We start from the raw sequence: 27611 nt of genomic DNA on the forward strand, positions 1-27611 counted from the left end.
TGCCGAAAAATTAGGACAATGTGTACTACCTAAAAGGTTAAGACTTTTCTTTACTACCATTTGTGGGCTTTTCAGTATCTCAAAAGAATATTTTTTTCTGTATCTTTTCTCTTGTGTACTTGGAGTCAAATCTCAATAAGCATATCAGGTAGGCAAGTTGAGAGGCAGCTGGGAAGCTCCTAGTGTTTGAGTTGTGGTCAGTACAGTAAGCATTTGAAAGAACAAGTTGTGGAGTAAATGCATTTCCCCGGTGTTGGTAGATTGCACCTGTTTGTGAAATCAGTGTTGGCTTTTGAACGTTAACCTGAAATCCGAAGTCAACAAAATAGTGGTTGGAAGAAGAAAGTTAATTTGCATTTTGCTAGGTAGCAGCTAACCAAGCAGGTCTTTAAATATTTAGCAGTTTCTATACTGGTTATAGTGGATATGACTGGGTAGGGGGAAAAGCCAAATGTGTCTAAACTGATTTGCATTTTACTTTATATAGTTTTTTCTTTGTGAGTTTTTTTTTTTTTCAGTGAATGTGGTTGATGTAAAAATTTAGAAAATGTTAATGAGGCAGTTTTTAAAGAAAATGATATTTTTCCTATAATTTTACTTGAATTCCAGCATGATTAACATACAGTGTTATATTAGTTACAGGTATACAATATAGTGATTCAACAGTTTCTGTACGTTACTCAGCACTCATTGTAAGTGTACCTCTCTATTCCTCATCACCTATTTTACCCATCCCCACCCCCACCCACCTCCACCTGATAACCACCAGTTCTCTATAGTTAAGAGGTTTTTCATTTCTTTTTTTCCTTTGCTTTGTTTCTTAAATTCCACATATGAGTGAAATCATAGGGTATTGTCTTTCTCTGCATGATTTGTTTCGCTGAGCATTATACCCTCTAGATCTATCCATGTTGTAAATGGCAAGATTGCATTCATTTTTATGTCTAATATTCCATTGAAAAAAAAATATATGCTCCACTTCTTTATCCATTCACCTCTTTTTTTTTTAAGATTTTTAAAATTTATTTATTCATAGAGACAGAGAGAGAGAGAGAGAGAGAGAGACAGAGACACAGACACAGGCAGAGGGAGAAGCAGGCTCCATGCAGGGATCCCGACATGGTACTCCATCCCAGGTCCCCAGGATCACACCCCGGGCTGCAGGCAGCACTAAATGCTGTGCCACCGGAGCTGCCCCTCCATTCACCTCTTGATGGGATACTTCCATGTTTGGCTGTTGTAAATAACGCTACAGTGAGCATAGTGGTGCATATATCTTTTCACATTAGTGTTATTGTATTTGGGTAAATACCCAGTAGTGCAATTACTGGAACATATATAGTAGTTCCATTTTTAATTTTGTGATGAACCTCCATACCTTTTTCCATGGTGATTACACCAGCTTGCATTCCCACCAAAAGTGCACGAGGGTTCCTTTTTTCTCCACGTCCTGGTCAACTGTTGTTTAAGGAAAACAGATTTTGAAGAACACCTATTATTTCCCTAAAAGGAATTAAAAAAGCTTTCGTTTTTGGGCATGTTGCTAATAAAGCACAGACCAAGCTTGGTATATGGTTTTCTGCTCATGGTATTTTCTTACTTTGAGGAGGTATCTTTTTTTATCTTTAAAGATTTTATTTATTTGAGAGAGAAAGTGTGTGCGTGAGAGAGCATGAGTGGGAGGAGGAGGAGAGGGAGAAGGAGAAGGAGGCTCCCTACTGAGCAGGGAGCCTGAGGCAGGAACGTGGGAGCAGGACCTGAGCCAAAAGCAGATGCTTAACCGACTGGGCCACCCAGGCACCCCAAGGAAGTATCTTCTTTTAAAGAAATACCTCTATAACAGGCCTAATAACTAACATTTTTGAAGCCCACACAGTCAGCAAGTGACAAAAATAATTTTCAGTGGCACCGTGGTTGTTGAGAGCCCACACAGGGAAGCACAGACCCTGGTGCCAGACTGCCCAATGTCAAATGCCAGCTCTGCCACCAGCGGTGTGAATTTGGGGAGCATACTCCCTCTCCACCGCTCCATTTTCTTACCTGAAACCTATGATAACAGTATTTTATGGCCGTTAAAATACAGCACCTGGCCACCTTGTCAGCATTATATAAACACTGCTTATGGAGAAATACGTGTTTTAATTACACAATTGTGCTTTCAAAGAAAGCTGTCTCACACAGGGTCCACATGGGGCCAAAAGTAAGGCTGGAGGCTAATAGATACCCAAGGTTAGGCTTGCAAGTAGTTGAGCTTTGTGGAATCTGGTGGGGAAAGTTAGCTGGGATCTGGGCAGGGGGTCATGGACTATGCAAAGACATTTGGGAGGACCTTTACTTTTTTGCTGCTGGTAATGTGTTCCTTTTCAGGCCACATGTTTTGTTTGTTTTTTTGGTCTCCCTACTCATTGGCCTCTTCTCCTTGCTAGTAGGCTTGTTCCCTACTAGTTTGACTGCTGTAGGTTCAGCTGCTGTGTCCTGGTTCTCTTCCCGAGCAAGGGAGAAGGTGATTAGTTCAAGGCATTAGTTTGAGGTAGAACATTCACATCAAAGGAACTGTCTGCCTGTGGAGTGCTTGTCCTGGGAACAGGTCACTGCTGCCTGAGGCCAGCTGGGGTGACTACATGGTCTGACCTGGAACACAGGCTGCCAGGGACAGGACAGTCACAGTAACTGATAACATTCGGTATAATATTAGTGGTGTGACCTGGAGGTCCTCAATAGGGATATTTGCATCAAAAGAGCACTTGTATAGGAGGGGAGAGTGAATAAGGATGGATTTTGCTTCTGCTTTTGTATCTGCAAAGCATCCTCAGCCACATTTCCTGGCGCCCAGCAGGAAGAAGTAGTGTTACCGTGAGCAGGGATTACTGACAGACCGTTCGTTTAGGACTCCTCTAAGGAACAGAAATTACATTTTGTATCTGTTTTATTGGAAAAGTGTTTTAGATTTGGAGATAGTTGATTCTTGTCGGGTTCTGGATTTTTGCTTTAACCCTAGTCATGGAGGAGGTTTAATGGGGGAGATAACTGAGTAACTATATTAAAAATCCATGGTTCTTAACCTTTTAACCTTGATTTTTACAGCTTTTGACTGTATTTGGGAATTTTCTAGAGAAACCAGTTGTCATGGAAATTTTCAGCCCACATTACAGCACACTGGTGCACATGTTTAATGCAGAATTGGATACGTGTAAGCAATTGTATAATGACCACGTGAAACAGGTAAGTAGGGGATGAAGCTGAGCACATCCCCAGCATCATTTTTGTGGGTGGTGGCCATCAGCTAGAATTTATCTAAAGATCTAAAGATTAGATAAGGAAGGTAAACCTTTTATGCCTTTATTTGATTGCCTTCTGCAGATGAAGAACCTGCTCTAGGAACCATAACTCCTATTGAGATTACTTAACACGTACATTTCACGTCTTTGTACTGTGAAACTACCGAAATGAACAATTGCTTACAAGGTTGGAAATGCATGCTGATTAAACATTCCCTTCCTCCCTCTTCACCAAAATATGATTTTGCAGATCGAGCGTGGAAATGTCATTCTTCACAGGAATATGCCATTTACTTCAGGCAACATCAAATGGGCTAAAGAGGTCTTTGAACGACTTCAGACATTTTGGTCCAACTTTGCATCTCTCCGGTATTTGTAAGTTATTGGGCTTATTTCATGGTAAATTAATTATCCTAATGAGACAGGCAGGTTTTTTTTAGAGGGTAGTGAGTTGTTCATTTCAGCCCTTGAAGAGTCATTGCCCTATTTAACTTTTTGTTGGCTGAGTTCATCGAGAGAGATCCATCCCCCCATCGTTTTAGAATACATTCAGTGGGACCCTTAAAACTTCCATCTGTTTGCCCGTTGCAGGTCCTTATATATTTTCTTCCCACTTTTCCTTTGCACCTGCAGTATGTTGGTAGTTTTTGGTTCCTCTTCTTCAGTTACTAGCACTCCTTTTATTTGACAGATTTCTGTACCTTCCTCTTTTCTTTGTAGGAACTGGTAACTTTCTGCTCTTGTACTTTGGTACGTCTCTGGAGTTGCATTCATTTTGTAACTCTATCTTTTAAGGCAAAAACAATTCATAAGCATTATTTGGCGTTTCTTATTTCTATTCCTGTTTTCTATAGTGCATTTAATTTTACTTTCTATTGTATGTATCATTGTAAAGTAGTTAAGCTGACATCTAATATGTAGGAAAGTAGAAAAATCATATTCCTACAGATTCTTGGAAAGTCCTGATGATGCCCTAGTTTATCAGAAGTATATTGAAATGGTCGCTTTGCTAGAGCAATTTGAAAATCATATCTATGATGAATGGAAAAGTAACGTGGATGAAATCTGTGAATTCAATTTGAATCAACCCTTGATTAAATTCAGTGCCATAAATGGTCTTCTCGGTGTCAACTTTGACCCAAAGGTAGGGGTCTGATGTTTCTAGGTTTTATATATTTTTATTTTTATTACAAGTGTATTCCTGATACTTCCGGTCATTTACATTAATTTGGGAGAATGTTAGTCCTATGAGGATTATAACTGAAATCAGCTTCTAATGAGTCTTTGTTTTAGAGATTTGTTTCCCAAATGCCATATTAATTACTTTTTTTTTTGCCTTGCGATTATTTACTGCTTCCACCTTTACTGGATAATGAGCTAAAGTAGGGTACATTTCATTTTATCTTTGTGTTCTGTGTTTCTAGTATAGTGTTGGGCACTTGATAATACTTAATAAATGTTAGCTCAGTTGAATGTAGTCATTAGTCTTTTATAAGAGTTTTCTGGCATGAATTATATTTGTAGCACACATATCGTTTTTAATTAAAATTTTATCATGTAAGATTTGGAGAATCCATGAAACATGGAATGAGAATATCCTTCAAGGGGGGCAATAAACTGTTATATGTTGGTTAAATTGGTAATTTTTATATAATGGTTTTCAAAAAAACATAAAACAACATATAAATACCCCAAATAATATGAATAATTAAGTATATCCAGGATGAAAATTACCTTTATTGAAGAGATGGTTTTTATCCTATGATAAACCACCTAACAAAGAAATTTCATAGATTATCTGAATAAGTTTATTTTCCCAAAATTTCATGTTATGTGATAATGAAAGTGCAGGAACTTTAATAGCAATTATATATATAGATGGTTGTGTGTATATATATTTATATGTAACATACTCTATGTACTTATAACTGATAAATGATATATGTGTATGTATATATTTTAACCTGTCTCCAACTCTAAGAGCTTGGTAGGAGGCACAAAATAAACCTTTCCTGTTTACTTAAATGAATATGCTTTACAGGAAAGGGCAAACAAAATATCTGTATGTTGTCATTACAAAAAAACTAGTAAATATTTGGTAATTTTTTAGATAGTGGAGATTACGTGCTGTTTTTTTAGTGATTGTCCTGTCTTTCATGTCAGTTCGAATGTATGTCTAGGTAAGAAGTGAGAAAGTTAGCCTCAGTGGATTTATTTGTTATAATCTGTACCCAAATTCTCATCTGTTGTCCTAAATTATTACAAAAAATAGCATCGCTTAATTATGTTTACAAACCTTAGCACACATATATAAATATGACTGAGAGAATTTAGGATTTGGGCAGCCCCGGTGGCGCAGCGGTTTAGCACCGCCTGCAGCCTGGGGTGTGATCCTGGAGACCCAGGATCGAGTCCCACTTCGGGTTCCTTGCATGGAGACTTCTTCTCTCTCTGCCTCTCTCTCTCTCTCCCTCTCTCTCTCTCTCTCTCTGTGTGTCTCAATAAATAAATAAAATATTTAAAAAAAGAACTTAGGATTCCTTCTATGTCTGATTTCATAAAACCTGCTTAAAGAATCTAAATTCCTGAGATGTTTCAGGAATAATTCCTGTGATTGTACCTGAAGGGATTCTAAAAACAAAATGTATGGTACTAGTTCACCTGTGGTGTGACAGCCTAAGGAAGTCAACTGGTTTACCTTTTAAACATGTTATGCAGTCTTTTCCTCAGAGCCTGTGATTTATAGATATAGTCACTTCTGCTACAACATGACATGTGCATTCCTAAAAATCACTGTGCTATGAAAGATTGCACAATAAAAAGTAGAGCACTTATGGGGAAGATGGGGGTTAGGGCTAGCGCACTTAAAAGCTGTCAGCGGTGCATTAGAAAATAGGAAACTAGGAAGAACAGCACTTTATACATTTTAAATGGCCAAATAATACTTAAATACTACAGTAAATTTGCCACTTACCCTTGACAAAGACCGGAAGCTTGCTCATGGAAGTGGGTGTTGGACAGGTGGCAGTTTGTGCATTGTTGTGGTGATAGAAGGAGGGCTGTCTGATACCAGGCAGAAAGTTGTACCCCCTGTGTGAATGGGAGTGGCTCATCATACTTGAGTGAACTGAGGTATTTGGTGGCTGTTGGCATAGGAGCATTTTGCATATTTCTAAGCCTTTCAGTTGAGTTGAGTGCAGTTTTTAGCATTTACCTAGTGTTTCTTGCTAATGACATTGTAGTTAAGCAGACCAAATTTGTGGTAGGCCCACATTGCTAGTCTGTCAGTTATATTGCAACAAATTTATGTTTTCAAAACAAACATTGTAGCAGAACAGCACTGGGAAAAGATTGAGTCCCTGTATAGCCTTCCATTTCACATCTCTATGTGCACATGTCACTCTTTTGCTTGAATTCTTTCTCTGACTGTGGGCCACAGCCAGTGATTTTTACCTTTGTTATTTATACTTCTGTGTCATAAGAATGTATAATTACTTCTATTAAAAAACATATGAAACAATAGCCTTTTTACATTGAGGATTTGAAAATTTTATAATCATTGGATAAAATTTTAAGCGTTTGGATTTTAACGTGTTAAAAGAGAATGACATTCTTAAAATACACAATAATCCTTGATTTTCTTTTAATAGCTTGTGGCTGTATTGAGAGAAGTGAAATACCTTTTGATGTTGAAGAAGTCCGACATACCAGGGTCAGCTTTAGCTATCTTCAAAAAAAGAAACACTATTTTAAAGGTTAGTGTTTGTAGATATTAGGGCATTTTTTGAACAGAAATATTTTGATTTGTAATGCTGACCATGTAGACCTATAGTACTTTTATGCCTCTAAGATATGTAGCTTTAAATATTTGGTACTTTTTGTCTTGGGATTTCCTTTTCCCAGTACATTGGAAATCTTGAACTTCTTGTGCAAGGCTATAATAAGTTGAAGCAGACTCTTCTGGAAGTGGAATACCCTCTGGTTGAAGATGAGCTGAAGGCCCTGGATGAGCAACTGCAGGCAGCCGTGACGTCACTGACGTGGCAGGATGACTGCTGCGAATACATCAAGAGGGTGAAAACAGCCACGTCTGAATTGGCACACAGAGTGGAGCACACACAGAGCAATGTTAAAGTGATCCAGCAAACCATGAAAGCTTGGGCAGAGTGTACGCTCCTTCCCAGGAGGGAGCACAGAAGGGAGACTGCCTTTACTTTGGAGGACAAGGCTGATTTGTTTACGAAAAAATACAAGCTAATTCAAGAAGATGGCTGCAGGATACATAACTTGGTGGAGGTGATTGCTTTTAAGGTTTTGACATTGACTTAAGATCTTTTCAATTAGTTGACAAAGAGCAGATATAACCTAATAATGTTGGATTCCTTTATTGGGCTGGAGAGAGCTTTATGTATGATTTTGTTAAGCATTTAAAATGGAGGAATTTGCATTACTCACCTCCAGTTTTTTCATGGGCCTACAATTTCTGCAGCCCTTGCTTATTTTCATCCCTGAGGGAAGAGATTGGAATGTGAGATATATTGATGAAACAGAAAGCCTAAAGCTGGAATCCTTGTCTTTGTCATAGCTACATGCTCTTTGGGATGCTATTCATAGCTGGCCCTGTTTGAAGAATGCCTGTAGGTGCCAGCCATCTTGACCGTGTCACCTCCTGCCACCCTCTCAGCCTTCTCGTAATGGTGGACAATGGTCACTCTCCTTTTACTATGTATTTGAATTTTCAAAAACAGTAACAGGCACTATTCTAGAGTGATCAATTTAAGAGAAGACAAAAATAAAACCAAAGAAACAAGGCAGAAAAAGAAAACAAATGCAACCAAACAAAAAGTCCCTTATCTCTTGGACCTTACATTCTAGTTGGAATAGGTAGAGAAAATGACATATATGGAATAGGTCAATTGGTCATAGGAGAAATGGTAAAAAAAAAAAAAAAAATATATATATATATATATATATATATATATATAATATATATACACAGCAGGTAGGATAGGGAATCATTGGTATGCAGTGTATTTTATATGCGGTGATCTGAAACCCTTCCATACTAAGGTAGCAGTTCTGCAGAGAACTGAAAGGGAAAGAGAATGAGCCATGTGTATATCAGGAGAAGGGTGTTCTAGGTAGCAAAAAAGTATAGAAGTTTGAGGAAGAAGCACAGGTGGTCTATCCAAGGATCAGTTAGAGAGCCAGGATGCCTGAAGCAGAATTTGCAAGGAGAATAGTAGTAGTTGATGAAGCTTGGAAGGGACCAAGGACAGATACATGGTATTGACAGGCCATTATGAGAACTTGGGTTTTTACCATGAGGTGAAATAGCAGCCAGACACTCTCTACTCAAAGGCTAGCCTGTTGAGTGTAAATCAGAGGGGAGCAAGGAGGTGGTAGGAGGTAAAGAGACCTTTGAGAGATTATTATCATAATTCAGGTGATAACGGCTTGGGTCAGAATGGTAGTGATTGAAACAATCATGCTAGATATATTTTGAAGGTAGAGCCGACAGGATTTGCTATGATGAGTCAGGAGAGAGAGAATTCAAGGATGGATTCAAATTTTTTGGTCTGAGCAACTGAAAAATTGGAGTTTGCCTTTACTGATATGGGGGAGAACTGTGATAGAGTGGATTTTGTATAGAAAAGAGAGGCTTGGGGCAGCCCCGGTGGCCCAGCAGTTTAGTGCCGCCTTCAGCCTGGGGTGTGATCCTGGAGACCCGGGATGGAGTCCCACATCGGGCTCTCTGCGTGGAGCCTGTGTGTGTCTCTGCCTCTTTCTCTCTGTGTCTGTCATGAATAAATAAAATCTTAAAAAAAAAAAAAAAAAAAAAGAGAGGCTTTGGTTTGGCCCATGTTAATTAGACACATATGCCCACAGACCTGGAGTTTAGGGTAGAAGACCAGGCCAGTGACATAGAATTGAGAGCCAGGAGCACGTATGTCATATGTAAAGCCAGGGACTTAGACCTACTTCATGTAGGGATTAATGTAGGGATTAATAGGTAGAGGAGAGGTCCAAGGACTGACCCTGAAGTCATCTCTGAGGCCAGGGAGAAGGGGAGGGTCCAGCACAGGATGCTAAAAAGGAGGCAAGTGAAGCAGAAGGAAAAATCGAGAGAGATGCTGTCCTGGAAAACAAGTCAAGAAGAGATGCCAAGGAAGAGAAAGCATTTGACTTTGTCCCATACTCCTTCAGGACCTGAAAATGAGGGCCGAGGCTGGCAGATGTTGCAGCATGGAGGCCTTTGATGGCTGTGACAGAGCTAACTTGATACAGTGGAAGCTAGATTGGAGTGGCTGACAAGAATGGGAGAAATGGGACCAGAAAGCCATTAAACTGAGGATGTCTGAGGTGGCCAGAACTAAAAACTCTGCAGGGCCTGGGGCGTGTCAGAGATGGGGAGGATTTTATTTTTAATGTTGGTTGAGGTTTCTGAGTGATTGTATGTTGATGGGAGTGATCTAGTAGAGGGAAAATAATTCTCAGAGGTAAGTCCTGGAAGGAAAGGGAATTTTGTAAATACATGTGGGAGTTGGCTGTAGCTAAGAATTTGGAGAGTTCATCTGCAGTAACTGGAGGGAGGAGGGCAAAGGTCAGGAATGAGGCGCTCACAGCCGGGCAGCTCGAGGGAGATACATACAGGGAAGTTCATTTTCACTCTTATTAAGGAAAAAGGGATGGGAACAAAAAAGCGTATTCCACATTTCCTTTGGAGCATGTTCGTTACACGGCACCATCTCTATAGATGTATGTGGTCCTTAGACCATGACACTCTCCTTTGGCCAGGGCAATGACACCCTCACTGTGCACACACACCACCATCACAGAGCACCATGGCCTGGGGTTTGCCCCCTGTAGAGGTTGGAAACCAGGGTGTTTAGTCTTGTGTTTTCCAGAATCCAGGCCTGAATTTTCTCAGGCGTTAAGTGAAGACCCTTGTCTCTAGGCTAACTCTCAGTGGGAGAACAAGCGACAGACCATGGTTTTTCTCCTGAAATTGACTATAGCTGACCACGTAGTTTAGTATTCCATTATCATTCGCTTAAGGTGAGCCTCCTAAGGGCCCCAGTACCCTTTATAGATTCTTAAGATATTTGAGTGAACAGAATAAAGAGCCTTGCTTCTGTGGTGCTTGCATGCTAGTGAGGGGAGAGACGGAATAAGCAGCGGGTGTAAGGCAGGGACGTTAGAATTGGTTGAGTGCTGCAGAACAAAGATGAAATAAGAGCAGGGCGCAGGAGTTTTGGAGTGCTGGGCTGGGGTTTTAGGTAGGATGATCAGCATGGGCCTAAATGAGAAGGTAGATGAGCAGGAAGTTACGGAGTCCACGTAGTGAGCCCTGGGAAAGGAGTATTCCAGACAGAGGAAACAGGCTTCAGGGAGGACCATGGCATGTGTTTTGTGCAGGGAGGTGCATGTGGGGCAGCTGAGGGAGTAGAGGGGTGGAGAGTACGATGAGCTGAAGTCAGATGCTCACGGGGTGTGAGGAGGGGGGCGGGCACATCAGGGAAGTCCTCGCAGGCCTCTGTACACACTTGGGCTTTTACTCTGGGCTACGTGGGCAGCTCATTGCAGAACTTGGAAGAGAGGGAAGTAAACATGATCTGCCTCTCATTTGGAAGAGAGACTGGCGTGTTGTCATGTTGCAACTAGAGCACAGGGAAGGCAGAGGGCCTGGTGGGTTACTGTGGCAGTGACCTAGGTGACAGATGAGTGATGCCTGGGCTGGGGGTGGTGATGATGGAGCCTATCAGAAGTGGCTGGATTCTGGATATATTTTCAGTAGAACAAACAGAATTTCCTAATAGGCTGGATGTGAAGCATCATAGAGGGAGGCATTGGGGATTATTCTAAGAATTTGGTCCCCTCAGAAGATAAGGTTGGAAGTTTTCTACTAAAAGATGGGCTCTATTCTTTTTTCCTTAAGTCAAAAACTAAGCAACTCTGGAGACCTTGTTCTCAGTATGGGAACAGAGGAAAAGCTCTAAATTGAGAGAAGTCAACTTCAAAATAGGGATAAAATCGTTCCCTGCACCCCCCCCCCCCCCCCCCCCCCATATCAGCCCATGATTTTGAGCCTGGTCCTCAGACTTCCTCTGAGGAGTGTCACTGGGGGGAATTTGTGGAAATATTACAGAGGGTAGGTCATCTCTGCCTTTTCATGCTGCACCCTGTGTGGCTGGGGGATCCCAGGCAATAGTTTGCAGGCAGAGTCCAAGATGAAGAAAGAAGGGTAGAACCATGAAAGCTTGGATCTGGAAGGGACCTGAGCCATCACTGAGTGACCCCGAGCCCTTCTTCCCTTTTTCTCTTTATATTAAAATGTTGAAAATAAAAACAATTCTTATGAATGGCATTGCAGTATATAAACTGGATATCTTGGGATGAAAAAGTATCAGCAATGAGGCAGTCACAGATACTGTACTGTGAATGTTTGGAAGAGTCCTTTTTTAGGGAATCAAGAGGTCTTTTTTTTTTTTAAGATTTTATTTATTCATGAGAGAGAGCGAAGAGAGAGAGAGAGAGAGAGAGAGGCGGAGACACAGGCAGAGGGAGAAGCAGGCTCCATGCAGGGAGCCTGACATGGGACTCGATCCCAGGTCTCCAGGATCACGCCCTGGACTGAAGGCGGCGCTAAACCGCTGAGCCACCCGGACTGCCCAAGGGAGTCCAGAGGTCTTGTTTCTTTTCCTAGCTTAGGTGCCAGCTTCCTACCAGTGTGACTGTTGGTGTATTTTAGGTCTTTGTTTTTATATCTTTCAAATGAATAGGCTAAACAAGATGGTCTTTAAGGATTTTTTTTTTTCCAGCTCTAAGATCTATACTTCTCCTTTTTAGTGCCTACAAAGGAGCCAGGACTGCTATGTACAGCTGCCCAGGATATCTGTGGCACAACACATGACTCTGGGGGTGTGGGTCACATACACTACAGACACATAGAGCTGTGAATGGTTCTACCTGGTTGGGCAATTCGGCATCGTGAAAGGAGAGGTCCTTAAATTTGTTGAGGGCAAGAAATCCCTCAAAAAACTTTCCAATCTTGGCCCTATCTTATTACTTCTGTAGCTATGGTTCTTGCATGTAACACACACCTTTGAATCTGGATCATATATCCACAGTAGCAAATGATCAAAGAAAGGACAGAGTATAGTCAACCCTATAAACAGCTCTCGTTTCAGTACTCCCTCTTCTCTGTGCTCTAGTTTCTGCCTTGGGCATCTGCCCTCTGGACTGTATGACTATGTAAGCTTTACCACTCAGAAAGGTATCTTTGGAATCAACCCTTGCTACCCACCTGACCTTTTCAAATCTATGTCCTTAGTCCTGCCACACTGTAGGCTCAACCTCTAGCAGTCCTAAACCGTATCCATGTCTGACCTTGTCATGCCCTGTTGACCTGTTCATGACCCATACTCTTGGGAGATGTCAAGGTAGAAGAACTTAATACTGTTGAAACACAAAGGGAGTTTTGACCACACCCGGCTGTTGTTCCCCAAGTTGAGTTACTGTTCCATAGGTTGCTTATAGGTGGTTTGCACAAAGTGTTGTTTGGTTGTTTTGGGTAAACCAAGTTAAGTTGATTTTTAATTGTAGCAGAGTGAATCTCCAAGAAAGACTTAGAGTACTTAGCACTCTGCTGACTTAGTGATCTTTGGATAGTCCAGACAGTGTTCTCTGAAAGACCAGTTCGGGAAACCTCATTTACACATAAGGGTCTGGAAGATAAAGCCCAAGGCCACATAGAGTTAGGGATAGAGCATGAATGCCTTCTAAATGTCCAGTACATATAGAAAGCATTAAAAACTCATGGATTTATTGTTTGTATTTGAAGACAGCAATTTTCATAAGAAAATTGATTTTTCCTTTAAAGGAGGACTTTTGAATGTATTTTATAAATGATACTAAGTGTTACCAAATCCTGCTCAGATATTTAGTGTTCAGCTTAAGGTTCTATGACCTGGCATTTAAATGTTCCTATCTTGTGCACAAAAATGTGGTCCTTTCTTTAACAAAACATTTAAATGGAAAGCTTTCATCTTTGTACTCATTATTGCTTGTACTCCTCTATTAATATTTATGTTTCTAGGAAAATAGGAAGCTCTTCAAAGCCAATCCTTCTCTGGATACCTGGAAGATTTATGTGGAATTCATTGATGACATTGTGGTAGAAGGCTTTTTTCAAGCTATAATGCATGACTTAGACTTCTTTCTGATGAATACGGAGAAACAGCTGAAACCCGTACCATTTTTTCAAGCACAGATGATCTTAATGCCCCCTGATATTCTTTTTAAACCTTCTTTAGAAAGAGAGGCTGGGGATGGCTTCTATGATCTCGTAGAAGAAATGCTTTGCAGCAGTTGTAGAATGTCTGCTCAGATGAAGCGAGTAGCAGCACATCTGGAAATAGCAAATTATCAGGTATTTCCTTTGAAAATGTGTATGACCTTTCATATTAATGATTTAACGATAAATTGAGATAATGGGGAGCACAAGGAAAGGAAAAGTTGGGAAAAAACACAGTTGTTGATTTTACCAACTATTCTCCCTTTGAAGAATGGCATTGGGTGATGGTACATTGTATGTAATTGACAGAGCGGGTTGGTTTTAACAAACGCTTGCTTTTCCTGTCATTTAGAATGACATGGAGAATATGTTGGGCCTGGTAGAGGTCAGGCAGGAGATAATGAACAGAGTGGCAGATGTCATCAACAAAGTCTTGGACTTCAGAAATACCCTGGACACATACGCGTACCTCTGGGTTGATGATCGAGCTGAGTTTATGAAGCATTTTCTCCTGTATGGTCAGACTGTGTCATCTGAGGAAGTGGATGCTCATGTGTATGAAGAAGTCCCTGCACAACCACCAACTCTTGAACAATTCAAAGAGCAGGCAAGGAAAACACTTAGGTATTCGATGTAGTTGCTCATTTTTGACTCAACTGTTAAAGGAATTTTTTTTCTAATTATAGATTGACATTTATGAAGCTCTGTATGTTCAGATGAGCAAGTTTGATGACTTCAGAGTATTTGATAGTTGGTTCAAGGTGGACATGAAGCCTTTCAAAGTGAGCTTGCTGAACATTATTAAGAAATGGAGCTGGATGTTTCAGGAGCATCTTTTGAGATTTGTCATAGACAGGTAGTCTTCTATGCTTCATTGTTTGAAATTACAAGCTTATAACACCAGACTGCTTTCTAAAGTTGAGACATAAATTTTAAGTACATTAAAAACTGCCAGTTTCTTAACAGAGATAATGAGTAATGTTTAAGTAGAATCTTATTTTCATTATTTCCCTATCAGAAGTCTTATACTTCTAAAGGTTTTAATGAGCTAATTTGGGTTTGTCTGTGTTCATGTATGTATATGTGTGTATGTATATCTGCAATATGTATTTAATAGTCTGAACGAGCTACAAGAATTTATAAAGGAGACAGATGCTGGACTTCAGAAAGATTTAAGTGAGGGTGATCACGATGGCTTAGTTGATATCATGGGGCATCTTCTGGCAGTAAGAAGCCGACAGAGAACTACAGATGAACTCTTTGAGCCACTAAAACAGACCATCATACTCTTGGAAAACTATGGCCAGAAGATGCCTGAGCAAGTCTACATTCAGTTGGAGGTAAGTGTAGTCGTAAAAGACCCCTAATTAACATAAGTTGGCACCTCCTTTAGCCTAGTTCTTTACATGCCCTCTCTTAGGACATCCTATGACACCCTGTACTGTAGATAACTGTAGGCACTTGACAGGTTAGGAATTGGAAACTTAAAGAGATTTAATACATCTTTCAAGGTCACACGAATCACTGATCCAGCCAGCATGAATCTAGGTGTGTTTCATGCCAACATACTCCATCTGACCGCTGTGCTCACTGCCTTTGTGTTAGGAGGTAGTTAGCCAATAGCCTCTGAGCTGCTCCTTGGAGTTCCACTTAACTCCACTTTCAGACATGAAACATATCCCTAGTCTTTGGAAGGGTCCTAGTCTTTGGAAACCTATCATGGACATTTTAATAAAAAATAAAGCCCAATTTGGATGGAGAAATCACTGTTTTCTAAATAAGAGTACTGTGTCGTTCTTCTGTTGCTATGCTCTGGAAAGACTTGGTGGCTGCTCTGTGCTCAGTGACGATCAAAGTCTTTTTAGTTATAACTGAAACCATGAATCAGATTCTCACAGTCGAGCTTCTATTCCCATGCCTATGTGGAAGATCTATAGATATTTGCATTACTCACTAGCTTCCAGAATGGGCTGATACTTAACCTTGCAAATGTGAGTAGTGGACCCATTAACTTAAGAAAACTTGCGATTGGAGCCTGGGACTCGAATTTGTTTTCAAGGACCAGATGAGTCCACTCCATCAGCTTGCCTCAGAGCATGCTTCCTTTTCCGTGAAATCTCTCTCCAGATCCTTCACTTTTAGAATTTGTATGGTCTCCAGTTTCCCACTTGTTTGTTGAGGTCAGATTCACAGTTCGCATACCATACAAGTAATCATTTCAGAGTGCCTAGCATTTAGTACGTACGTAATGTCGTGTAACTGCCACCTCTGATCTCAGAACATTTTTATCACTTGGAAGAGAACCTCTGCACTCATTAGCCACCCTTCCCCATTACTCTTCCCTACCACCCTGCCACCAGTCCTTGGCTGCTGCCAGTCTTTGCCTGTTTCTCTGGGTTTACTTATTCTAGAAACTTCGTGTAAATGGAATTGTACAATAGCAGGTATTTTGTGTCTGGTCTAACAGTTGGCAAAATATTGTTGAGGTTCAATGACATTGAGGCATGTGAATGCTGTATTCTTCCTTGTGTCTCAACACCAGTACATTGTATTTACATCTACCACAACTCGTTAAGCTTTTCATCTGTTGTTGGACTTGGGGACATTTGGGTTGTTTCCATCTTTTGGCAGTTGTGAATAATGCTGCTATGAGCATGGGTGCGCAAGTATTTATTTGAGTACTTTCCTTCCTTCCTTCCTTCCTTCCTTCCTTTCTTCCTTTCTTCCTTCCTTCCTTCCTTCCTTTCTTTTTCCCTTGGTACCTATTTTCAATTTCTTTTTGTAACACAGGAGTGAAATTGCTGGGTCCTAGGGTGATTCCAAGTTTAACTTTCTGAGAAAACGTCAGACTTCTCACAGCAGCTACTGCCTTTTCTAGCTCTTGTTTTGTTTGTGAGGATTAATGCAACAGTGTATTTACAGTTGCTCTCTTTTGACTATAGAAACTATAAAGAATTAATACAGATGCATTACTAAATTCTATTTAACTATAAAGCTGTCCTTAAACTGAAATCTACTTAGACATGGAGATGAAATGTGGAATAATAGGTACATAACAAGAGTGAGAGATGAAATAGTGTGAGGCACACAGCAAATATTTGTTTTTAGAAAGCTTTGGGTATTCTTTGAGCTGGATCTTGGACCTTAAAATAGAGAAACCAGTTATGACACAGGCCTTCAATATGGGGGATTTTAGCTATGGCTTCTAGAATTTCTATTATAAGAGTTAGGCTCATTGCAGTTCATGAATTATTGAAAATGTTTGGCTTTTTAATATTTTGAAAGTGGGCCACCTTCTAGCTACACGTGTGCCTCTGTCAGTAAGAGGCTGCTCAAGAGAAAAAAATAAAATTTGTAGACAATACAAATGGCACGTGGAGGATAGCAGTGCCCCAATTTTATTTTAATTAAACTGGCTTGTGATAGTTACTGTTTGTTTCTTCTTCACAGTCATTAGCAGTTATAACATTTCCCAAATACTTGCCAATGCTTTGGTCTGTGGCTGTGTCCTCACTCACTCACGTATCTACAGTACTGTCTGAGGCAGGATTAAACGTTAATGTATAGATTTTATCAAGTCCTTTCCTTGTTAAGAAGCCTTCACTGACTGCCTTTAGCCTCTGAATATTGTCCAGTTGCCATTGGGGCTCCATTCTATCCAACCTGCGCTGGTAGTCTTACCTTACAGGATCTCAAGGGATCTTGCCCAAATTTCTGCCTGCTGCAACCCAGTCATTACACTCAGTCACAGAATCAGTGCTACCTCTTTGTGGGGATCGTATCATTGAGACTTTGGAGATTATCTGATCTTTTGGTTTTCAAGGAAAATCTCTTTATCAAGTAGAATCTTACTTGGAATCCCTAAATATGAAGCAGGTAATAGCAGGTCTACTGTAACCGGTAAGGGCTTAAGGTGTTTGAGCCCAGGGATGTGACCTTTGTACCCATTACTCCTGAAGGGACTCCAAATGATACTTGGGTTCCATGGGATCAATTGGAAATGCAAAGTGAGACCGTACAGATGAAGGTACAGAGTTTTGATGAGAAGGGTGGAAGGAGGAGATGAAGGACAAAGACATTTAAAGCCCAGGTCTCTTGTTCCCTGGTCTGTTTTGATAATTCCTGTAGGGAATGTTGCCTTCAGAGCATTTTCTTTCCATAACCCGTAAGCCTCCTGCTGGAAGTTAACACATTCTGTCCCATGGAATATTTCCTGGGTGCTTCCCATTTACTCTGACAGATTACAAAGCAATTTAAGTTGGAAGAATGTATTTTATCTTTCTAGTACCCATCCCCCACATGGTTATAGTTGACACTTAGCATGGTGTACTCTTCATAATTGGCAGCTACTCAGTCATTCATCAAATATTTATTGAGGCTTACAAAATAGTCTTTAGAACCTTTGTTTTTGCACTTGAGCTACACAAGTAGAGTCCCCTCACTATGAGTGGTTTTGTATGACACAACAATTTCAGTGTCCTAGGAGATCACCCAGAGAAACAATGCTTTGTTAGTCTGGGCACAAGGAATGCTTTTCAACAGCATTTATGCACAACGGCTCTTCAAAGAAAATAATTTGCTCTTGTCCTATTTGCATTGTAGTCAGGGAGTGCAGAGTTGAGTTGCTACCTGAACTATTTATTGCTGCTTTTGTTCTACATCAAGTAGGAATTAACCTTCCCTTCCCTTGGCCTCTCTCTGCTTTAGAAATCCTGGTTAGAGTGAACCTAATCTAAATGCTCAAACTCTCCATCAAGACAAAGTAACACGGAGCTGTGGAAGCCAGAGAACAGTGCAGGATGAGATAGATTAACGTTTTCCTCTGTGCCCCACCAGATTCAAAGCATCTTTCTTCACTTGCTAAGTTGCTAAACCCCATTCCATTTCCACCTGATAGCAGGGTAAAGTGCTTTCTAGAGCACTTTAATTTTATTCCCTTAACAATAAAAAATTTTGGAAATTGGTGTGTATTTGGAAAAGATATTCTGTATTCTGAGCTAATTACAACAGAGGACAACTCTGGTTTATGCTTGGAAGACAGGAATCAGTGGTGTCCAGGGGTCAGCCTGGCTTGCAGCCTTTTAGCTGCTTGTATCTTTCTGGGGATAAACTCCTCTGCTAGAAGAATGTGAAGATGCCATGGGTTAATGTATAGAGGTTGGAGTAATGGAAATCTTGTGGAGTTGATTTGATTTGGGTGCTAAAGTAATTTCCTGTTTGCACCTTTGTTTTTGTAGGAATTACCTGAAAGATGGGAAACTACCAAAAAGATTGCAGTAACTGTCAGACATGCAGTCTCACCTCTCCAAAATGCAGAAGTCACCCTCCTAAGGAAAAAATGTATTTCATTTGATGTAAGCTAGCTACCATGTTTTGTGGGTATTATGTTCGTTTTCCTTTTGTTTTAAAGAAAGATATTTTTTTTATGAGGGTAATTGAAGCTATTTCTTAAATTTACCTTTAGTTTTTTTCTGCCCTCATCAGCAGAAGCAGGCCGAGTTCAGAGAGAGATTCAGACTCTATGCTCCTCTTGGTTTTAATGCAAAAAACCCCTACACGGTGCTTGATAAGGTAATGCTGATCTCAACTTTTTTTTTGCTACAATATCTTATAGAAAGTCAAATTAGATGCTAAGGTACTGAGATATTTTGCCTTATTTTGGCAGTCAGTTATAGCAGTTGAGAATTAACTATTAAAAACTGGATTATGAACTGCTCACCCCAATAGTATTTTAAATTGCATCTCCCCAAACCACCGTTGTTATCAAAGTGATCATGCTGGTGAAAGTAACAAGTACTATTTTTTAAGCACTTACTATGTAACTGTGTCAAGAACTATAAGCCTATTGCTGTATGTTATTTCTTCTGGTTTTTACAAAGCCGCCCTGTGATATAGCGGCTCTTCTCTTTTTTTCAGATAAAGCATAATGTATGTGTTTTTAAGTAATTTTGGAGATTACACAGTGACAGATTAGTTTTAAAATTCTAGCTGTCCAATTTTTTTTAATCAGGATTTTTAAGCTGTATTATTGTTTGCCATGTGATACTTTGCTAGTGACTTTTAGCCATAGTAAAGAAAGCCCATAACTTCCTCTTAACTGTGGATACAAATATTATGCCTGGTTTCTAATGAACTGCTTTATTATAGTTGACTATAAAGGTGAATATAATGGGCAAATAACCCAAAATGGTGAGTAGTCGTTCACACAAGACTTGAAAAAAATGTTTTAAAAGTTCATTAGAAAAATAACACTTGTGTTTCTTGAGGAATTCTTAAACCAACAGCCAAAATGAGCAATTATGGTGAAGTTTATATTCAGGAGCCATGAGTCTTTCTGAGATCTTCATGGAGGTTGCCATCCTGCTTTTACTTCATACTAGAGATGGTCTTTACTCCTCTAGACTGGGATAAAACTTAGAGCAGGACATAGCTTCATTCAGAACATGAAGACATAGCTTGTACCTCTCTGTCCAAATTCTGGGATGAATTGCATTTAACTGCTTTACACCCCTTTCAGAAAACACCATTTTGTAGCAGAAGATCTCTTGCACTTGGCTGTAGAAAACTGGTTAATGTATTCGTTGTGGGTTAGAATATGCTAATGGAGTTGTGGAGTTTTTAAAGATTCTCTCTAAATTGCAGGTGGTCTGAACAGATTGTGGAAAGGGAGACATTTTTACTTGACTAACCAATGTGCTGTATGTAAACATTTACTATAGTTATTTATTGAATGCTACCATTTGCATGCTGTAATATAATGGCATGTAGCTAAATATTTAAAAGTCAGGGATATTTATCTTTGTACCTACAGAATGTGTCAAGGGATGTTTTGAATATAGTAGTGCTGGGTTACCTTTATTTTGAAGTCGTGTGTGTGTGTGTGTGTGTGTGTGCATGCACGTCTAATACTCATCTAAGTGCATTCATCTGGCGGCATGTATGTGCTTGCTCTGGCTAGTATGATAGGTCCTAGAACTCAAGGCATGTCACTCCACAAGGCAGAAACCTTTGACCCTCCAGAGTCAAAGGGAATAGTATGGTGAATCTCTCCTTTATAAATGATTCCTCAGTAAACTTAAATTAAGTGCTTTTGTTTCTTGTGGCCAAATATACAAGAAACACTTGAATTAACATAACTAGGTGTATATATTTAGGAATGATTTAGTATATAAGTAATCAGAAAAAATGGTGACTAGAAGTGCTGCTGACTTTGGGGAGCATGATAGTCTATAGACACTTTGAAAATCCTTTTGTAAGACAGGGGCCAAAACATGTTCACAAATGTGCAACTTGAAGTGTATTGCTGAGCTCCCTGGAAAATGAGAGGAAGCTCTTAAAGGGCAGGTTAAAAAATGGAGTAATTGAATCTACAGTGGAAAGCAGAGGCAAACATAGAAGCCTTCACTGCTGTGGGGGCAAATGAAACATTTATACCAGGGGACATGAAGATGCTTGGGAGTGTGAGTACTGCTTACCCAGGGAGCCTAAATGACCATCAGAAGGACAGTACATTAATTGGGGTTGATTACATGTAATATTCATGCAAGGTAGTACTTACACAGTTAGTGGAAATTAATTAAGTTTATACAGCCTCATGAATATGTAAAGTACACCTCAAAAATAAAATGTCTTAATGTAGTGTATAAAATTATTCACGTAAACTTCAAAAACAAAGTTTAACATTTTAGCATTTAGCAGTGCATACATATGTAGTAAAAAATTAAAGGGGAATATTAAGTAAAAATTAGGTGGTTAAATCTGTAGTGGGAAGGTGGGAAATTAAAGTGAGGAGGCTATTAAAAGTTACTGATAACCTGGTCCTAAGCTGGATGGTGTGTACACACACCTGCTCCCTTGGATGTGTATAGAACTTTTCATAATAAAGAATTGATAAAACTAAGAGAATTGCAGTTGTAGTTTATAAAGGCATAACTTAAAAAAACGAAGCCCGTAACTTGTATAATGAAAGAGGATGAAAGTGCAAATACTCTTCTTGACATAGTAGGAGATTAGGAGAGTTGACAACTGATGTAGCACAAAAGGAGTAAGTATGAATACTTAAATTTTTAAAAAATCAGAACAACTAAAGTAATATAATACTTGGGTATTGGGAGGAGGATGGGAAAATACAGAAAGTGGAAAAATGATCAAGTCGGTTTTTTTGCAAAGCAGTAACCTAGTGTAATGTCTCCACTTGATAAATGAAGGAGAAGCTTGCGCACAGAATTGAGAGTTAGAGATATGGTGCCCTGAAGACCTGGAGAGAGAACCAGCTACTTCTGCATGGCAGGCTCCTCCATACTTCTTTAACTTTTACCATGTGAATACACTACTATGTTAATAAAAACTAAGATTAAGAGTTGGATTATCAAGAAAGAAAAGAATGACCCCACTTACCTTTGGCATAACACACACACTGTCCTACAAAGATGGGGTGGTAGATGAGCCTCGGGAAAGATTGTCATACAGTGAAATTTCTCCTGTTGCACTGTTTTTAGCTCCAGTATTTTATTTCATGAATTCTCTTCAGTACATTTTATACTATTGAAAATCTCTGAGATATTTTTTAAATCCGAAACTACTATTGCTACTATTACTACTTCTTTTTTTTATTTAAAGAAGTGGTTGCTTCTTAAGTGGAAGCTCTAGAGGCTCCCCGTTTTTTCCCCAGCCAAGCCCCCAGCTGTACAATGAAAATCAAGAAAAAAGACTGTTTTTGTAGAAATCTGATGCAAGAGCAAATTTTGCTGAAATATGTATGAAGCATTATTGGTGACATGATTGTGTTTACGACTAGTCTGCTCTCACTAGTAGGCTCATCAAAAACCTACATTTTATTTTATTTATTTTATTTATTTTAAAACCTACATTTTATCAATAATAATTACACTGCTCATTTTTTAAAATTTTTGCTTTAAAATAAAGGTTGTAAATGTTGACATAACCAGAGGTGTACAGAACCACGTGGCTTCTCTTTCTCTGGCAATTCATTGGATGTTAAAGGTGTTCGTGTGCATGTGCGTGTGTTTTCTCCTTAGGCAAATCAAGAGCTTGAGTTACTGGAAGAAGAAATGTTACAGGTGCAAGAATCTACCCATCTTTTTGAAGTGGCTCTTCCAGAGTACAAACAAATGAAGCAGTGTCGCAAAGAAATAAAATTGCTAAAGGAACTCTGGGATGTCATTACTTATGTTACAGTAAGATACTGCCTGTTTTTTTTTTTTTTTAATTTTATTTGGTATAAAAAGGCAATTTTTAGCATCTATATCATTCTCTTAGGGTTTTATCATATCTTAAAATATGTGGGCATTATATTCCCTACCCCCCTGCCCCCCAAATTAAACTCTGTAGATATCTATTAAAGATTCTTCTCTGAATTATCAGTTGCTTTCCTTTTGGATCTGAATGGAGCTGTGTAGTGAGTTCAGATTCTTTTCAGGGATTATGTAGGATACGAGTGAAATTAATATATAAATGTATACTACATGTGTATGTACCTGTGCATGCAAATATACACTCCCACATCATGTATGTGCATATATAATGGAGCTGACTGAAGTTAATTTGTATGCTGTTAATTAAGTCACAAACTTAAGTGAAAAATAAGTTCTGGGGAACCAGGTACATTGCAACATGTATTACACATAGTTACTTTGAAGTTAATTGAAAGCCTTATAGAAATGTATTAAGGAACAGAATAGAGTCAAAAAGTTACTGAGCATTTTGTTGATAATGGATGAAGATCGCCTTATAGAAGCTCATTTTATGTTACATATAAACTTTAAAAATCTGGTATTTTATGGCAATACGCTTATCAGTTCAGAGTCCTCAGGATTAAATGATAATGATGGTATGTAAATAGAATTTGTCACTGCTACTAGAAATTAATATATCATAATGTTTTCACCTTAAGTTTGACATGTCCTGACAACTTTTTTGTTTTGCTGATAGGGAAGTTTTGACAAGTGCAGTTAATATTTAAATAATTGGCTTTTCACTGGATGATGGAATCACTGTGTATCATCAGTTTATATATTTTGCTGTGGAGACTTGCTTTCACCAAATGTTGTTGACACTTTTATCTGCTTGTGCGTTTCCAGAGAAGCATTGATAATTGGACTAAAACCCAGTGGAGACAGATTAATGTGGAACAGATGGATGTAGAACTCAGAAGGTTTGCCAAGGCAAGTTTCATAACTGTCGATTCAACCATTTCTCTTTCTCAGCCCCACCTCCTCCCATCTTGCCTAACCCAGTATCTGGTATGTTAGGCTGTGTGTCCATATTTACTTCAAATAGGATGATAGGAGACAGCATTTTTTTTTTTTTTTTAAACCCTGAGCCAGTTGCTTTCTAATCAAGCCTGTCTTTTTGTGAATGAGTGGATGAAAGTGTATTAGGGCAAATGAATTTATTAGTAGTGTCTATCATCTTGAACTTTCTTTGGCTCTGTAGAATGGAGAATATTAAGATTAAAAGTACCAGGGTTGAGAAGTTAGGTTTATAAGAGCTTTTGAATTCTTTCCGTGGCAACCATTATTTTGTATTAAAAGATATCTTTTGATTCTGGAATTTGGGGCAATTAATTGAAGTATGCCACTTGTGAAGAAATACGGAATACTGTGATTTTTCTTTTAAGATTTTATTTATTTATTCATGGGAGGCAGAGGCAGAGACATAGGCAGAGGGAGAAGCAGGTTCCCTGTGGGTAGCCCTGATGTGGGACTCAATCCCAGGACCCTGGGATCACAACCTTGAGCTGAAGGCAGACACTCAACCACTGAGCCACCCAAGTGTCCCTGATCTGTGTTCTTATTCTCTGTTCTGATACCCCAACATGGCTCAGTATATACGGAATAGAGCTGAAGGTCATGCTTTGATATTTAGTCCCCATAGCCATATATGCTCTAAAGAGCGTAGAACCTCTTTGCGTAAAGCCAAAATGCACAGAAGTGAAAGGCAGCTAAAAAGTGGCAAGGCCTTTTACCTTTTTCTCAGAACATCTTTGCTTTAACTCAGTCCTGTGCACAGCTTCTATTAAGTCTTCCCATTTCCCCCCATTTTATCCTTAATATCTAACTAAAGACCCTAACTAAAATGGCCTGTGATTCTTTTGGATGTCAGGGGGTCACTATATTTCATTATTGTGCCTGTCCCTGTATCACTCTTCTATAGTTTATCTCACTTCAGGGGGACACTTAAACCCCCACTCTTGGCTGGAGCTTTTTTTTTTTTTTTTTTATACTAGTGGCACTGTTCTCCTTGTGCTGAATTAGCATTTCATTATGGGTTTTCTCATTTATAATTTTTGATGTTTCATGGGCCAGGAAGAGAGCCAAGTCAAAGGGCCCTATTTGACACATCTGAAAATCATGAAATATTTAAGTTCCAAGGAACACACACTCAATGGTAATCGATATTTCAAGGCTATCTTTTAAACAGGTCTCTAGAGGAAGATCTTAGTAATCCAGGTAACAGTTTCCATTTCCTGTTTATTTATATTCCCAGAGGAAACGCTCTTCTTTGTAAACATCCTGGAAATTCAGAGGTTAACTTCCCTACATTGAGTGTCCCTGGGGTTTCCTCATGAGACACCCGGTCAGAGCCTGTGAATAAAAAAGCCGTGTATCCAAGTGGCTTGTACACAGAGGACTTGTAATGTACAAATGAGTGGATCTTTTTCTGTTTCTCTGGCTTTTGCCCTTAACCAAGGGGCTTAAATGCTTCCACTCTTTCATAATCCAGGGAAAGGTATATTTATTCTTTCATAGAACACAAATTATCAAATGTACTAATATATCTGGGGGTCTGTTGTTTTTTTACTTTAGGAATTCTGGTCACTAGACAAGGAAGTCCGTGTGTGGGATGCTTATGCAGGCCTGGAAAGCGCGGTGAAGGACATGGCGGCTTCCCTGAGGGCTGTCATGGAGTTACAGAGCCCTGCTCTCAGAGACAGGCATTGGCACCAGCTGATGAAGGCCACTGGGGTCAGTTTCCTGGGTCTTGTTAATTGAATATTTTTGTGTCTGTGAAGTATTATTCCTTGGTTTACGTTATTCATCTGGGATGAGGTGGGATTTGTGAAAAGACTTCCAGTCAGATGGTGGATGTCAGGCTCCTCAAGATAGAACCAATACTGACCGTGCAGAGATCCTCCTTCAGCTCCTGTTGTGGACTAAATGTCCCCTCCCCTGCCCCAATTAATATATTGAAGCCTAAATTTCCAGTGTGGTGGCATTTGAAGGTGGGGCTTTGGGGAGATAATTGGGTCAGGAGAGTAGAGCTGTTGTGAATGGATTAGTGCCTTTAGAACTGGATGGAAAGACCAGAAATTTCTACCCTCTACCATTTGAGGGTACAGCAGGAAGACAGACATCCATAAACCAAGAGGGCCTTCACTAGGAAGCCATCCATGCTGGAACCCTGGTGTCAGACTTCCAGCCTCTAAAACAGTGAGCTCGTGAATAAATGTTTATTGTTTAAACCACCCAATTTATAGTATTCTCTTATAGCAGCTGAACTTAAGACACCCTCCTTTTACTGACTATGTAACTTCTTTTTTTTTTGTTTTTTTTTTCCTGACTATGCAACTTCAAACAAGACACTTCCCTATTTTGAGTTTTGTTTTTTATTAATAAAATGAGAGGATGCTGTGTGCTCTCGTACATCAGAAGACTCTCCTTTTTTTTTTTAAAGATTTTATTTATTTATTCATAATAGACACACACACACACACACACACACACAGAGCCAGAGGCACAGGCAGAGGGAGAAGCAGGCTCCATGCAAGGAGCCCGATGTGGGACTTGATCCTGGGACTCCAGGATCAGGCCCTGGGCCCAAGGCAGGCTCTAAACCGCTGAGCAACCCAGGGATCCCCTCAGAAGACTCTCCTAAGGATCAAGTGAGATAATGTAAGGGCCTTGTATACAGCACAACATGGCTACAAAGAGCCTTGGGTATTGTGGAAGGAACCAGAGGGTATAAAAGAGAATTTAGGGGAAGAGAGAATTCTGAAATTGTGACTTCTCCGCAGCCCCCTCTCCCTGCCCCTGGTGCATCTAATAATGGTGTCTTTTTTGATGGTCTTTTGATTTTATTGGAAAGTATGAAATTATCCTGTGTTCATGCCTCTTAAGGTTATATTTTCTTGCCTTTCTACATCTTATTTGAGAGCAGATAGACCAACTTTTTACTTTATTTTTCAGAGAAGGTGATCTTTAGGAGTTTAAAATACTAACAGTCAGCCTGAGGTGTACATTTTCTCCTAGGCAACATTGTGAAGAAAGGCTCTCAGGACTTGAAGACAGAGTTAGTAGAGTAGGGAAGCTGAGGAAGGGGACAGCCTGGTGAAGGGGGATGGCTGAGGCTTTATTGGTCCAACCCTACCACTTAACATTTTGGATTTAACATCTGGATTTTGGGCAAGTTACCTGCTCTCCAGACTCCACTTGCCCCTTTTATGAAATAGAACTAATCCTGTTATGCTTCCCATGCAGATGTAGTTAGCACATTGGAAATGAGATTATATAGTAAGTGTTCAGTAAATGGTCCCTGAAGCTAATATTATTATGCTTTCCATAGTCTTTCAGACTTTGGGTATTTAGATTGATACATTCATTCTGAAAACCTTTATTGAATCTTTTAATATATGATAAACCGCGTATCCCCCTTCTCCTTTTCCTGCAATGAGATTGCTCTTCACAGTATCAGGCCTCTGTACAGGCTAGAAAAAGGCACCTCCTCGCAGGCCTTCCTGGGGTGTCAGGGCAGCAGCTAGACTCAGCCTCCAGTTGTTAGCTGGCTGGGTGCGTGTCTGCGTTTCTGCGCACAAACTGCACAAATAATCAAGGCAGCCCTGTTAGATATTCTTGCTTATTCTTTTTTTTGGAGACAGACCTGGGTCCATGACCTGTCACCCTTGGAGTGAGATCAGAAGTAATGTAGATAGAGGGTGACTGACTCATCTGGTTTGCTCAGGACTTTGCAGGTTTTAGCCCTAAAAGTCCTACATCCCAGGAAACCCCTGGTCCTGG

General features: G+C 39.7%; 1 protein-coding gene across 1 annotated transcript in view; it reads left to right on the forward strand.

The window, feature by feature from the left end:
* The window catches only part of DNAH11 (dynein axonemal heavy chain 11), a 318773-nt gene that overhangs the window by 37088 nt on the left and 254074 nt on the right, over positions 1-27611 (forward strand). The window contains 14 exon segments of the mRNA XM_038557079.1: positions 3085-3222; positions 3529-3653; positions 4227-4422; positions 6929-7033; positions 7182-7574; positions 13378-13710; positions 13928-14182; positions 14262-14431; positions 14693-14915; positions 18813-18929; positions 19060-19146; positions 22614-22772; positions 23676-23759; positions 25404-25562. Of these exon segments, the coding sequence (XP_038413007.1) occupies positions 3085-3222; positions 3529-3653; positions 4227-4422; positions 6929-7033; positions 7182-7574; positions 13378-13710; positions 13928-14182; positions 14262-14431; positions 14693-14915; positions 18813-18929; positions 19060-19146; positions 22614-22772; positions 23676-23759; positions 25404-25562 (2544 nt within the window).

This window comes from Canis lupus, chromosome 14, assembly GCF_011100685.1.
Source record: "Canis lupus familiaris isolate Mischka breed German Shepherd chromosome 14, alternate assembly UU_Cfam_GSD_1.0, whole genome shotgun sequence".
NCBI classification, from domain to species: domain Eukaryota; kingdom Metazoa; phylum Chordata; class Mammalia; order Carnivora; family Canidae; genus Canis; species Canis lupus.